The 13,667-nt window shown below is 34.5% G+C and overlaps 3 protein-coding genes across 5 annotated transcripts; 1 reads left to right on the top strand and 2 right to left on the bottom strand.

Annotated features, from left to right (window-relative positions):
* Positions 1–2,273: 2,273 nt before the first annotated feature.
* On the top strand, positions 2,274–3,815 carry LOC121222305 (senescence-specific cysteine protease SAG39). The gene is made up of 2 exons (XM_041102784.1): positions 2,274–3,007; positions 3,098–3,815. The coding sequence occupies exons 1-2, from the start codon at positions 2,491–2,493 to the stop codon at positions 3,688–3,690; spliced, it is 1,110 nt and encodes a 369-aa protein (XP_040958718.1). The 5' UTR covers positions 2,274–2,490; the 3' UTR covers positions 3,691–3,815.
* A 42-nt stretch (positions 3,816–3,857) lies between these two features.
* LOC107924948 (uncharacterized) lies at positions 3,858–5,863 on the bottom strand. 3 transcript variants are annotated; one of them, XM_041102785.1, is made up of 4 exons: positions 5,366–5,782; positions 4,726–5,033; positions 4,528–4,626; positions 3,858–4,129 (listed from the first exon to the last, which is right to left on the bottom strand). In XM_041102785.1, exons 1-3 carry the CDS (start codon positions 5,457–5,459, stop codon positions 4,534–4,536), a joined length of 495 nt encoding a protein of 164 aa, XP_040958719.1. In that variant the 5' UTR covers positions 5,460–5,782; the 3' UTR covers positions 3,858–4,129; positions 4,528–4,533. The 3 variants fall into 3 exon arrangements, with proteins under 3 accessions (XP_040958719.1, XP_040958720.1, XP_016711014.2); XM_041102786.1 differs by lacking the exon at positions 3,858–4,129 and having other exon boundaries at positions 4,340–4,626; positions 5,366–5,580; positions 5,680–5,863; XM_016855525.2 differs by lacking the exon at positions 3,858–4,129 and having other exon boundaries at positions 4,340–4,626.
* Positions 5,864–7,314: 1,451 nt separating this feature from the next.
* On the bottom strand, positions 7,315–13,142 carry LOC107925235 (ABC transporter B family member 9). The gene is made up of 11 exons (XM_016855878.2): positions 12,576–13,142; positions 12,018–12,072; positions 11,660–11,835; positions 11,357–11,578; positions 11,036–11,274; positions 10,432–10,957; positions 10,083–10,356; positions 9,326–9,998; positions 9,016–9,244; positions 8,386–8,916; positions 7,315–8,307 (listed from the first exon to the last, which is right to left on the bottom strand). The coding sequence occupies exons 1-11, from the start codon at positions 12,876–12,878 to the stop codon at positions 7,648–7,650; spliced, it is 3,888 nt and encodes a 1,295-aa protein (XP_016711367.2). The 5' UTR covers positions 12,879–13,142; the 3' UTR covers positions 7,315–7,647.
* Positions 13,143–13,667: the final 525 nt, after the last annotated feature.

A 13,667-nucleotide genomic window follows, 5' to 3' on the forward strand; every position in this document is an offset into this window, starting at 1 on the left:
TAAAAAAATATAAATGGAAAAGGCGAAAATCTGAACCCCAGCCCACTTACCTCTTAAAAGAAAGTGGAAAACTTGTGGCTGTGGATCAGTCGTAGCTCCGATCATATCTAATTGATGAAGCTGGTGGAGGTCTCCATCATTGTCACACAAAAGTCGGAGTTTCCAAACATGAAACATGTTAAATAAGTCATTGCGTGTATCATAATTTTTAAGGATGGATAAAAGTGTAATTTTATCATTATTTTAATATGTAATTTTATAAAATTTTAAGGGATTAAATGATAAAATTAACATTTTTGAGAGTCAAGATCATTGCCTTCATTTTGGGAATTAAGGGGTTAAATGATAAATCTCTTTCTATCTTTTAAAGAGGAGCATGAACGTGTTTTAGCATGCCTGAATTTATATTCTTTTTTATTGATAATAATATCGATATGAATCTAATTAAGATGACGTATTAGCTTATTTATGATTATTTTAAGGTAAATGTAAATTTATCAAATATATTACATGCAATACAGTGGAATTTCAATTCACATTGCGAACACGTATGTGTGTGTACAAAAGTCAATTAAAGGCTACAAATGAAAACAAAGAAGTAATGGTATTATGGTATAAACAAAAGCCAAATCAACGGGTGATGATTACAAGTCTTTTTAGCAAAGGTCTTACGAAAGGGCAACTTAACGACCAAATTGCAGAGCCAAATACGATAATGGCAATTTTACCTTTTATTTGGCGTCTTCAACATTTGAAATAGCCCCTCAGAGCATCCAAAAGACACTGCCATGAATTTAACGCTAAGAGATTAGTATAATTTTTAAATATACACTATTAATTTTGTCCAATGATAAAAATAAGTTAAAGCATGCCCATAAATCTCTATACTATTTGAAATTTTAGAATTTAGTCTTTATATTTTTTACTTTTAGAAATTTAATTTTTTTTTTTACCTTTTAGATTTCAAAATTCAGATCGTTTTTACTTTTAAAAAAAATTTATATACAAAGATTAATTATAAATTTTTTTATTGTAATTCTAATTTTGGATGTTGCTATTACTTGCAACTTTTAAGAGTTGGGTTACGGATGACTTGGTTTTTATATATTTGTATGACTCTATGAGTTTAAGAATTTTTTTAATTAATATGTTTTATTTGGATATTGTATTTTTTCCTTTTGCTTTAATTGTTCAACAATTTAAATAATAATAATTTATTTTGTTTTAGATGATTTTTTATTAAAAGAAATTACTTTTATTAGTAATGTTATTCACATTACATAATAAATCATGTTGAATCATTCGTGATAAGTATAACACTATTTATCGTATAATTAAATTAATATATTATTTATCATTCAATTTATATTATATTTTATATACTTATTATACATAAATAAAAATCGTATTAAAAATATTTTATAATCATAATTAATGTTCTAAAAAAATGATTTCACTTTATTATTTAACATAAAATTCATTAATAATAATATATAATGTTTATGACTACATTTCATTAAAAAATATTATCACTTATATTAATTATCAATGTCTATTTTAACTATTCCGTTATACATATAGACTTGAATTTGAATGATATCAATGTCGTAAAGGCTCAAGCTTTACTTAAATAGACACAAACCAACTTTAGAATTTGGGACTGTTTTGCGGATTACCAAAATAGTCTATAAAGGAAAAAGAAAAAAGCGGAATTGGAAACATGTCAGATAAAGGAATCCCATATAGATAGTACAGATTTCAAAACGAAGGTGAATATATAATCTTCAATCTCCACTTATATTGCAGTAACAAATTTACCATGAACTACAATTTTTATAGTTAGGAGGATTTGCAAATTACAAGAATCATAATTGTCATGATCAAGCTATATTTCGACGTAAACCTCAATTTCTGCTTTAAACTCTTAGGGTCTTAATCTTAGACACCCAAACCAAATGTTCTTATTATAAGATGCAAATCCATAATGTTCCAGGCCCAAGGTTGAAAAAAAAAATAAGGATTTTTCTTTTCTACAATTGAAAAGTTGAGGATTGGTTTTAAGATAGAAATGCCATACAAGTGGGTTTTTCTTTTTTTATTTACTTCAAATAATTATAGCAGGGAGGGCTTGTAATTTGTAAGGTTGCAGATTTCGTGTAAAAACACACTGCCCTACATTAGCATGCTAACTTTCTCCATCGGTTATTCTGTATTAAAATATTTTATACATTGACTATATGAAACGGAGTAATTTTGTTATATTAAAATTTTTGGACCCTTATTTTGTGTCGCTTATACATTTTGCCAACCTTGTAGGAACACACGCAGGTTTACTAGGAAAATAAGCAGCTTGATTCATCTACTGAAAGTACAATATTGTTTAAATCAAAGGATGGAGTCCTTGTCAGGATATTTTATTTTCCAGGGCACGTAGAATTGTGGGAATTTGTCTGTTACAAAATCCAGGAGAAGCTATATAAACCACAACGCATGTCGGGATTGGTATATCTCACATACATTCCTTCAATATTACATTTCTTCTACTTTTCTTGTGGACTCTACTTACTTACAATGGCTTCTACAACTCCATGCTTGGCTTTGCTCTTTGTTTTGGGAATCTGGGCTTTTCAGGTCTCGTCTCGTTCGATTCCTGAGGTATCCATGTCGGACAAGTTTGAACAATGGATGGCTAGTTATGGCCGAGTTTACCAGGATGCATTTGAGAAGGATAAACGGTTTCAAATATTCAAGGAAAATGTGGAGTACATCGAATCCCGCAATGCTGGTCATACTGCCAAAAAGTACAAGCTTGGTGTTAATGAATTTACAGATTTGACCAACGAGGAGTTTAAATCAATGAGGAACGGTTATAAAATGCAACGTTCCACCATTGTTGCGTCTTCAAAAACATCTTCTTTTAGGTATGAAAATGTTACAGCAGTTCCATCTAGCATGGATTGGAGATCTAAGGGAGCTGTTACCAACATCAAGGACCAAGGCCAATGTGGTGAGTCAGACTGACAGAATTTGTATATAAAGAAATCAATCTAATCATGATTCCATATATAATGCTTAATATTTCCTTTGAATGATGTAGGGTGTTGCTGGGCATTCTCAGCTGTGGCAGCCATGGAAGGGATCACCAAACTCAAAACTGGTAACCTTGTCTCACTATCAGAGCAAGAATTAGTTGATTGTGACATCAATGGGGAAGACGAAGGTTGCAGTGGGGGTCTCATGGATGATGCTTTTGAATTTATCATTTCAAACAAAGGACTTACAACTGAATCCAATTACCCTTACCAAGGAGTTGATGGAACTTGCAACAAGAAGGCAGCTGCCAACCATGCCGCTCAGATCACCGGTTACGAAGACGTACCTTCAAATAGTGAGTCAGCACTGTTAAAAGCAGTGGCTAATCAACCGGTTTCGGTTGCCATTGATGCCGGTGGTGCTGACTTCCAGAACTACAAAAGCGGTGTTTTCACCGGCGAATGCGGCACCTCTCTCGACCATGGGGTTACAGCAGTTGGGTATGGAGAAGATGATGATGGGACAAAGTATTGGTTGGTGAAAAATTCATGGGGCACCAGCTGGGGAGAGGATGGATACATTAGAATGCAAAGAGATATTGATGCTGAGGAAGGACTCTGCGGCATTGCAATGGAAGCCTCATACCCAACTGCTTGATGCAGCACAGTGGCCGCCCTTTCAGTGTTATTGGGGACGAATTAGCCATCATGTGCTTAATTATTAGCTTTTTCATATATATAACTATAAGAAAAACAACTAAAAAGGCTTTCTATGTATAGTTTCAAATTATTGTTCTGTTCGATCTTGTTACTAATGCCTTGATATTAGAAAAAGAAAGCTTTACTCCGTACTTTTATTGTTCCTTTAACATCTTTTTACAATTATATACTTTCATTGAAGTTGACTCCTTATACGAGGTTTAAACTCAATTTAACTGGCACATCCGAATTAAGTCTAATCGCGTTGGCATCATAGATGACATTTATGTTGAATATAGTAGGCAGAATTGATGCAAGTGTACGAAGATTTCAATGATATCAAGGGAGTAGATATCACTTAATGCCTTTGTCTACCAAATCACCATGGAAAAATGGTTCTGCATTAAATAGGAGATCACAGAACATATCAGACATATATGTGTGTATATGAACAAGAAATGTATACATAACCAAAATAATATTACAGAACGAGGTTGCTTCGAGTTGTATTATTTTGGGCACTGAATATGCTGTTAACTTATAATAATGTATCAGGATGAACGCGGAACCAATTGGGGGTTACTTTAAGCAATGAAGCCATAAGGAAAGAAAGAAAAAAGGCCAATGAGATTGTGAAAGAATAACAGGTAGCCGACAAGCAATAATTTCAGGTCTCGAGTTGCGGTTTCTAGTCCTAGCATTCTCATCCACCCACGAAAGCACAAAGGATATGAGCTACCAACTACAAGGGAAAGCATAATATAGTTTTTTCTTTAACGCAAAGGTTAACCTGAACCTGTAATTATCTCCCTGAACCGGTAAGAACATCGAACAATCCACAGCAACTTAAGAACGAGGTTGTTTGCACTGCCGGTGGAGTTGAAGCAACAAGGGGCTGTGAACCAATTCAGGAAATAAACAAGAAATCACTTTTCAGTCAAATAAGTAAACATTCGAATCCACGACTCTAGAAAAGAAAACGGGCAAGATATACCTGCTTTTTAGAATGATCATGGGATTCGGAATCTTGGGTTTTTTCCGTAACGTTACTAGCTTCAGCAGGTGGAGAGCTCGAGTATGAGAAAACTTGTCCACATTTCTCTCTGCTTTCTGCATCTCTAGTGACTTTATCCACAGACTTCTCCATGGTTGCATGCGATTCAACGGGCGATGGCGCTCTTTCCCTTTCTTCTTCACGGTGATTGAACCGATGGTGGTGATTATGGTCATCCTGGGATGCAGGGGAGCCAACATCACCACCATAAGTGTCCCCTTCATCTTGGCTTTTACTGTCATCATTTCCTAGCACCATTTGATACAATCACCACGCAAACAAGAAACTTATCAAGCCAAAACAAACACTACAAAAAACTGAGTGCCCAGAATTTTGATGAAAATATAGCAACAATCACCAGTAAAACAAAACACAAAGTAAACAGTTAATCAGGGCATGAACTTATTATAAACATGATATTAGCCATCAAACATTCAAAGCAAGCATGCATGATTTAGTTAACTATAAATCTCCAAGAACTAAATGCCACTTATAAATTAAAAACAACAGTACCCATCTTCCAAATCAAGCAAAAAAACAAAAACCCAAAACAAAATTCTCAATTAAAAAATCCATGTACCATGTGGATTGTTATTAGTTGATGAATTTTCATTTTTGGCTGCTTGTTCCTTATTTTTCTTAGCAGCTTTTCTCTTCTTAGAACCTGATGGCATAATTGCTTCCCTCCTCCCTTTCTGGGTACTTAAAAACCTTTTCCAGTTCCCCCTCAAAGATCGTTTAGGCTGCTAACTACTTGCCTGTTGTAATTGTTGCTCACTTTCTGGGAAAATTTAGCTGTACGAAAGAGCAAGTAATGTTTAGTAGCTGTACGTTGAGAAATTATACTAGGAATTAGTGGCGATTAGCAAAAGCCAAAGCGTCAGTCACTGTTACTTGCTGGAATCGAGAAACTGGTTTGCCTATCCGCTTGGGTACTCTCTTCGAGAGAAGTTTGGAATATTTAGGAATAATGAAAGATTTTTTGCATTGATGGCCCCTGGGGCCATTTGGAGGGTGTATTTAAATGATGAAATTTGGAATGAGTGGTGTGGATTTTGCAAAGACTTTTTTTTCCCTCCTTTCCCTCGATGGAGTTGGTTTACTTTACCTATCGTTGATGTGAATTTTAATGTTAGTAAAGTTGATGTGAATTTCTTTGGTTGGGTAAGATGAGTTAGGTGTAATGGTGAAATTCGACTTATTACTTCACTATCCTATCAACAATTAATTGAGCGTAATGTTGAAGTACATTGTATTATTAAGATAAAGATTTGTATTAAAATTTTAGAGATGGTATTATTTAGAATACTAACATATATTATTTAGAATTTTAGAGATGGTGAAGTACATTGTACATTAATCGTATAACAAATATTATCAAAAAAAATTATAAATTATAAAAATACTAAGAATATGGTTTGATTTTATCAAAGTTCAAATCAAGATGATATGTTTTCTAATTATGTAATATATTGCTTTATTTTTATACATTATATAGTTTACATCACATAAAAATTAAATATATAATAATATATAATACTATTACCTGTATTGTCAAGTATTATATTTAAAATTTTAATAAAAAATTAAAAATTAAAAAATATATTAAAATAAAATGTATAAAATAAAACTTAGCACTTAATATTTACCTATGTTGTTACTTTCTTTTTAATTTGTTGAAATTTTTAATATTTTTTCTCTAAGTATACGTGAGCGCGTATGTTATCATATTAGTCTCGTTTCTAAAAAAATAAAGATCAAACAGACAAAAGAAATAAGTGAAAGACTAATTCATATTTATGCCAATTAAAATTAGCATAAACTTTCACAATTTGAGCTCATATTTTGAATTGTACTTAGACAACTATAAAAATGTATAGTGATACATGGTCCAATACAAGCACCGTCGGATCCAACCCATGTTCGGCCTGCTCCATATATGGATAGGATTTAAAGTTAAATGTGGGGCTCACGTGACCGTCGACAGAGAATAAGTTTTGATTGGATGAGATCAAAGAGGTGAGTGTGACTCCAATATTAATATGTATTATTTGAAAATAATAAAAAAAACTAGTTTGACATCAAAATATATATTTATATATTTTGTCAATTTAATATTTATTTTTTAATTAAATTTAATTATTAATATTTTGAAAATAGTCAAATCATTTGTTCTTAATAAAAATAGTGATAAAAACATTGAAGAGTCGAATAAATTTTTTAAATGAAAATGACGACTAAAGCATTAATTCTTCAACATTAATGCGGGGTGATTGTTGGTGTAGACTTAATGTTAATATAAATAATTTATGATTGGGAGTGAGGTAAAACCCAAAGCTAAAAGAATTGTATTAAAGTGACTTTAATTAAATATTTAACTTTTGAAAAAGTCAAAATTATAATTATTCCATTTAAATAAAAGCTAAAAGGACTAAATTAAACAATTGACAATTTGGAATGCACTATAATCATAATTATACCATTGAGGCAATGCATCCATTTTTTGGGTGCATCCCAGAAGGAACTAGCTAAAGAAATTTATCAAACTATCTTATGAAACTTTAACCTTCAACATGTAGTTTTTCATGATGTCTAAAGAAAAGAGGTACAAAAGGTAAATTCAAAAACCAATCCTTTTGGCTCTAAGAAACTGATTTCATTTGGAGTTACTTAGAGAAATTGAGAAATTGGAGTTACAGTTTTGAAGATCTTCTTCTTCATCTGCATTGTGTGTGTTCACTTGACATTTTCTACAAATAGTCAAGCAACATAATATGCATCACAGTATGAAGTTTCTGCCTTGTGGTGAAGATGTCAAGTGAAGTGTCACCAAGGAAGCATAAGCCCCATCGGTTATATTCATCAACGTATCGTGTCTACCGAAGATGTCAAGTGAAGTGCCACCAAGGAAGCATAAGCCCCATCGGTAATATTCATCAACGTATCGTGTCGACCTTTCTCAACAATGACTCCGGTTTTCACCACCGCGATAATATCAGCACCCTTTATCGTGCTAAGGCGATGAGCAACAACAACAGTCGTTCTGTTCACCATAACCGCGTCCAATGCCTCCTGCACCACACGCTCGGATTCTGCGTCTAAAGCACTTGTTGCCTCATCAAGCAAAAGGATCTTGGGGTCCTTCAAAATGGCTCTAGCAATGATTATACGCTGTTTTTGCCCGCCGGACAACTGAATCCCCCGTTCTCCGACCGAAGTGTCGTAACCGTGCGGCAACGAACTGATAAACACATGTGCATTCGTTGCGTTCGTAGCTGCAATGATCTCTTCTTCGGTTGCATTTCCTTGTTTGCCATAGGCTATGTTGGTACGTATGGTCTCATTGAAAAGTATTGGCTCTTGGCTAACCAATCCCATTTGTTGCCTAAGCCAACTTATTTTTATCTTCCTAATATCAATGCCATCCAACATTACACAACCAGAGTCTGGATCGTAAAACCTTTCAATGAGGCTAATCACGGTTGATTTCCCACTCCCGCTCTCACCAACAAGTGCAACAGTCTGCATACAAAAAAAAAGGTACGCAAAATGAGATAGAATTTGGGTTCTAAATGGTATTCAATTCTGCAATAAATTTACCTTTCCAGAAGGTATGCTGAGACACAAATCTTTGAATATTTGAATGTCTGGTCGTGTTGGGTACTTGAAACTAACATGTTCCAACTCAATGTTGCCTGTAACGGTAGGTATTGTGGAACCATCTTCACTGCTTGAATCGATGGGGGGTTTTCTATCAAGAATCTCAAATATTGAAGCTGCTGAATCTTTGGCTTTATTGGTATCAGGAGCCAAAGCACTTGTTTGTGAAACACCAATGGCTGACACCGTTAATGCAAAGAAAACCTTGAATACTTCTTCAAATGTTGCTTTCCCATGCTTCACTAGTACAGCTCCAAGGTAAAAACAAAAGGCATTTGTGCAGTATAGAGCAAAGAAAGAGAAACCAAACCCGGAACCGCTTACGAGTCCGAGACGGACTCCTTGCTTCATTGGGGCTTGGCATTTCTCTTGGTATAAACCCATCACCTTCTTTTCTGAACAAAATGAAGCAACAGTTCTTATACCTCCTACTGCATCATTAGCTACTTGGCTTGCTTCTTCATACATCAACTGCATTTTACATTCATTTACATGTTACATATATGCATATAAATACACGTTTTTTTCGTATAGCCGAAACAATTGTCATCGAGTATCAGTATCACTGACCTTTGCATCCGCACTGAATCCCTTGAGAAATTTGGTCTGCAGGTATCCTTGAATTAATGTAAATGGCATGACAGCTAGGATTGCTATAGCTAATATCCAGTTAGCAGTAAATGCTATGACTAATCCTGCTATGATAGTAGCTATGTTTTGTACAATCAGGGCCAAGCTATCACCGACAAGGTTTCTTACAGTCGATGCATCGGTGGACAGTCTCGCACCGATGGCGCCACTGTGAAGTTTGAAAAGAGATATTTGTTAAAAGCTGCAAGAAATTTCACATAAAGAAAAAAAAAGTTTGGTTAAAGTATACCTCGAATTCTCAGGATCGTCGAACCAACTGATGTTTTGGTGGACTACTTTCTCGAACATCAAGGAACGGATTCTTTGGATCAATTTCCCGCCTGCAACTCCGTAAAAGAAATTCTGCATCGGTCCGACCAATAGAATAACCACACCCATTCCAACGTAACTAACTGCCCACACCTTGGAATCCTTTAACAGCTTACTTGGTGGTTCATAGAATGTTTTAATGGCTGATGAGAAAAGGAGACCAAATATTGGGAAAACCAGTCCATGTACAGCAGCAGCAATGGATCCAATCAATAGGACAGGTACCTCAGGCTTGTTAAGATTCGCCAGCCGTCTAATTGAAACACTTTTGCGTCTTTCGATTTTAGTTTCTTCTGGTACATTGCTCTCTACGCCTGTTTCTTCTGTCTCGGCAAAGTTAGCAAGACCGGGAACACCGAAATTATATGTGAAGGATTGTCGGCTTGATGATGCACTTCTGCTTATGGACCTTATCAGAGATGCACTCAGTCTCTGGCTTCCGGACCGACTAATGTCCTTCTCTATATCTGTGGTTACATCAGATTGTTCGGCTTCCTTCCCAAGAGCATCACCGCCTTCTTTAGTTCCCTCTTGCAAACGAACTAACTGGGAATAAGCCCCTTCTGGATCTCCGATCAACTCCTCATGAGTTCCTAGATTTTTATTCTCTTAATGTTACAAAAACTGGTGAAATAGTTTAGAAACATAGGCTAACAAAACTGGTTTAGAGATGGTACCTTTCTCCACAAGTTTCCCTAAATGCACCACCGCTATCATGTCAGCATTCCTGATAGTCGTCAATCGATGTGCCACCACCACAGTTGTTCTATTAGTCATCACTCTCACTAGTGCATCTTGAACAATCCGTTCCGACTCTGCATCCAGCGCACTCGTAGCCTCATCGAGGAGGAGGATTTTTGGATCCTTTAAAATGGCTCTTGCTATAGCTATTCGTTGCTTTTGCCCGCCTGAAAGTTGAGTTCCATGCTCCCCCACCATGGTGTCAAGCCCCTGTTAGCCATACAGCAATCCTTAGCTTAGTCGCTCTAAAATTTTCAATCGGAAAACAAAATGATGTTATGTTACCTTGGGCAACTTGTCAATGAATTTAGCAGCATTAGCCATCTCAATTGCTGCTTTAATCTCTTCATTAGTGGCATTGTCCTTTCCATATGCAATGTTTTCCCTGATAGTTGTTGCAAACAATATAGGTTCTTGGCTGACAAGCCCGATTTTCCCCCGTATCCATTGAAGCTGCAACTCTCTCAAATCAACGCCATCGATAAGAACTTGGCCAGAATCAGGGTCATAGAATCTCTCCAAAAGGCTAATCACCGTTGATTTCCCACTCCCACTTTGTCCAACCAAGGCCACAGTTGTACCACTCGGTACGTGCAACGAAAAACCAGCAAATATCTGCACATCTGGTCTTGCAGGGTACCTGAAATAGACATCCTTAAGTTCTATTTCACCCTGGATATCTTCCAGCATTACTCCACTCATGTCGTACGGATCAATCGTCGGTTTTCTTTTAATAGTCTCGAACATCTTATACGCTGCAGCTTGCCCAGATGCAAACGCATTTACACTCGGAGTTGTCTGTCCCAACGACCTGAACCCAACAGTAGAATAAACCATGTAAGAGATCAAACAAGAAAAACTTGGCAAACATACATATAATTATACTTACATTCCTCCTGTCATAATTGCTAATATAACATTAATGACTTGTCCGCCATTATATCCATGGTGTACTATCAATTTAGCGCCAAACCATACAGCTAATCCATAAGTAGAAAACACAACAAGCAACATTACACCAAGTCCTAGGCCTGAAACCAGCCCTTGGTGAACGGTGGCACTATAGGCGATCTGTAGCTTATCATTATATTTTTCGATAGCGAATTTCTCGCCGGTAAATGATGCGACCTGAAAAATATAAAAATTTTATCAACGAAATCAATTGAGTTCACCATGAATGAAACCTGAATTCAAGTTAAAGATCACTTACTGTTCTAATGGCCCCAACGCTTTGTTCCACTACGTTTCCAGCTTCAGCATAAGCAACCTGTCCTCTGCTCGACATTTTAGCCATTATCATGGCCATGGTTCCACCAGCAAGGACAACAAGTGGGATGCAGGCTGATAGAACTAGTGCTAGTTGCCATCCTTTTACATAAGCTATTATAAACCCACCAATGAAAGCTGATACTAGTTGTATAAACTTCCCAACCTGCACTACCCACAAAAAATATATATCAAATTATATATGCACATATATGAAATGGCTTGTATGTATATATAAAATATTGACCTTCTCGCCCATTGCCTCTTGAATGAGGATAGTGTCACCCGACATCCTCCCAATGACTTCACCGGTCGATGTTTCAGTGTCAAAGAAACCAATGTCTTGTCTGAGAATGGTTTTTAAATACAAGCCACGAATGCGGGCGGCCTGTCTTTCCCCGGTCACCATCCAACATGATACCTCTGAAAAACTCACATTGTTCCAAATCCAAAAAGTTAAACGTATGATCTAATCATTTCTTTAAATGAATAAAAATATATAATATATATTTTTAAAAAAACTGTGCATGATTATTAATTTATTTCACTTTATATTTTTGTTTTTAAAACTTGAAATAGAACAATAGGTATAATTCAACACTCACGTAGAAATGAAGTAATGCAGGCATAAACCCCCAAGTAGACAAACTTGACTGCAATCTGGAAAATCAAACAAAGAAATTCATTAGTAACTACAACTACTTCACAATAGGATATATAGATACTCCCCAAATCTATGCTCATTATACATATTTGTTTAGAAAATAAATTCGGATTGACTCACTTTTAATTCAATCAATATTGATATATATATATATAAAAAGTAAAGTCACTAAACTCTTTAACTTTAACCAATATTTGCCAACATAATTATTCCTAAGATCCACACTCTGTCGGCCATAATACCCTAAACTTTGATAATTCATATGTTCTAATGAATAACAGGATTCGAAGCAGACAAATACAATCTATTGAAAAGACCCTCAATGGTTTTGAATCTTTAAAACTAAGAAACAATGAATCAAACAATAATTAGATGGACTTTCAATTCCTTCTTTCTTTTTTCTGATTCTATATATATGAACATTGCTTAAAAGCAAAACCTTGACGGAAATAACTCCAAAAGAAAGAAAAAAAGAAAGAAAGAAAGTAGTGTTTTTAACCTTTGAGACTGCTTTAACGACACCGGATTGATCTGCACCGGAGAAAGAATTGATCATTTGACCGAAAATGAGCGTCATGAAGGGTTGAGTTAAGCCATTAGCAATAGCCGCGATGGTTCCTACTGTTACCAAGAACATATCCAATCTATCTGCAAATGAAAAAAGCTTGTAAAATGGCACTTTTTGATCGTCAGCAGATGTCTTCTTCTTCTTGTTACTGCCATTGTTCTTGTTTTTATCTTCTTCTTTGTCAGCTGCTTCACCCCTCTTCATTGTTGATCCATCAGCAGTATCAACCTCCATTTTTTGCTTCTTCAATAATCCTCTCGTACGTATATATATTCCAGCTTCCTTTCGATCAAAAAGAAAAGAAAAGAAGGGAAATCAACCCAAATATTTTCTTGGGTTAATTATTAGTTTCTAAATTGTTAAAACAGTTAAAAGAAAATTCAAGAAAATAGCCCTTAAAGAAAGATCACAGGCCAACTAGAAAGAGAGAGAGAGAGAGAGACAGAGAGAGACGTAGCAATGTATGTAAACAAGTTGAATAAAAGCAGGAATTTATGGTGGGTACTACGTGAATAAATTTAATGATTCCTTTACAAACTCAATCAGAATTTTTTTTTTTTCCTTTTTTGGGCTAATAGAGAAGTGTTTAAAATATATGTAATATATTTTTTAAATTTAATGTGTTAAATATATATATTCCTTTAAATTTTATTAATATTATACTTTTTTTAATATCTTACTATTTTATTTATGCATTTTAAATTTGCAAATGATAAATTTAATCAATTAATTTTTAAATATAGCATGTCATGTGTATTCAGACTAATTTTTAAATTTTAAATTTTGCATAATTATTAAATTATTTATTGATATTATATATAAAATAAAAAGTACAATATAATCTTAAAGCATATGTAGATAAATTGCAAGTAGATTCCCTTTAATGTTTTAGTGAGTATTTTTGTTAAAAATAATTTTGACTTTTTTTAAAAATTAATTACCAAAAAATAATAATTAAATTAACAATAAATATAAATATTAAGGATTAAATTTATCATTAATTTTTTTTAGTATTTTGATTTT

Source organism: Gossypium hirsutum, chromosome D10 (genome assembly GCF_007990345.1).
Source record: "Gossypium hirsutum isolate 1008001.06 chromosome D10, Gossypium_hirsutum_v2.1, whole genome shotgun sequence".
NCBI lineage: Eukaryota > Viridiplantae > Streptophyta > Magnoliopsida > Malvales > Malvaceae > Gossypium > Gossypium hirsutum.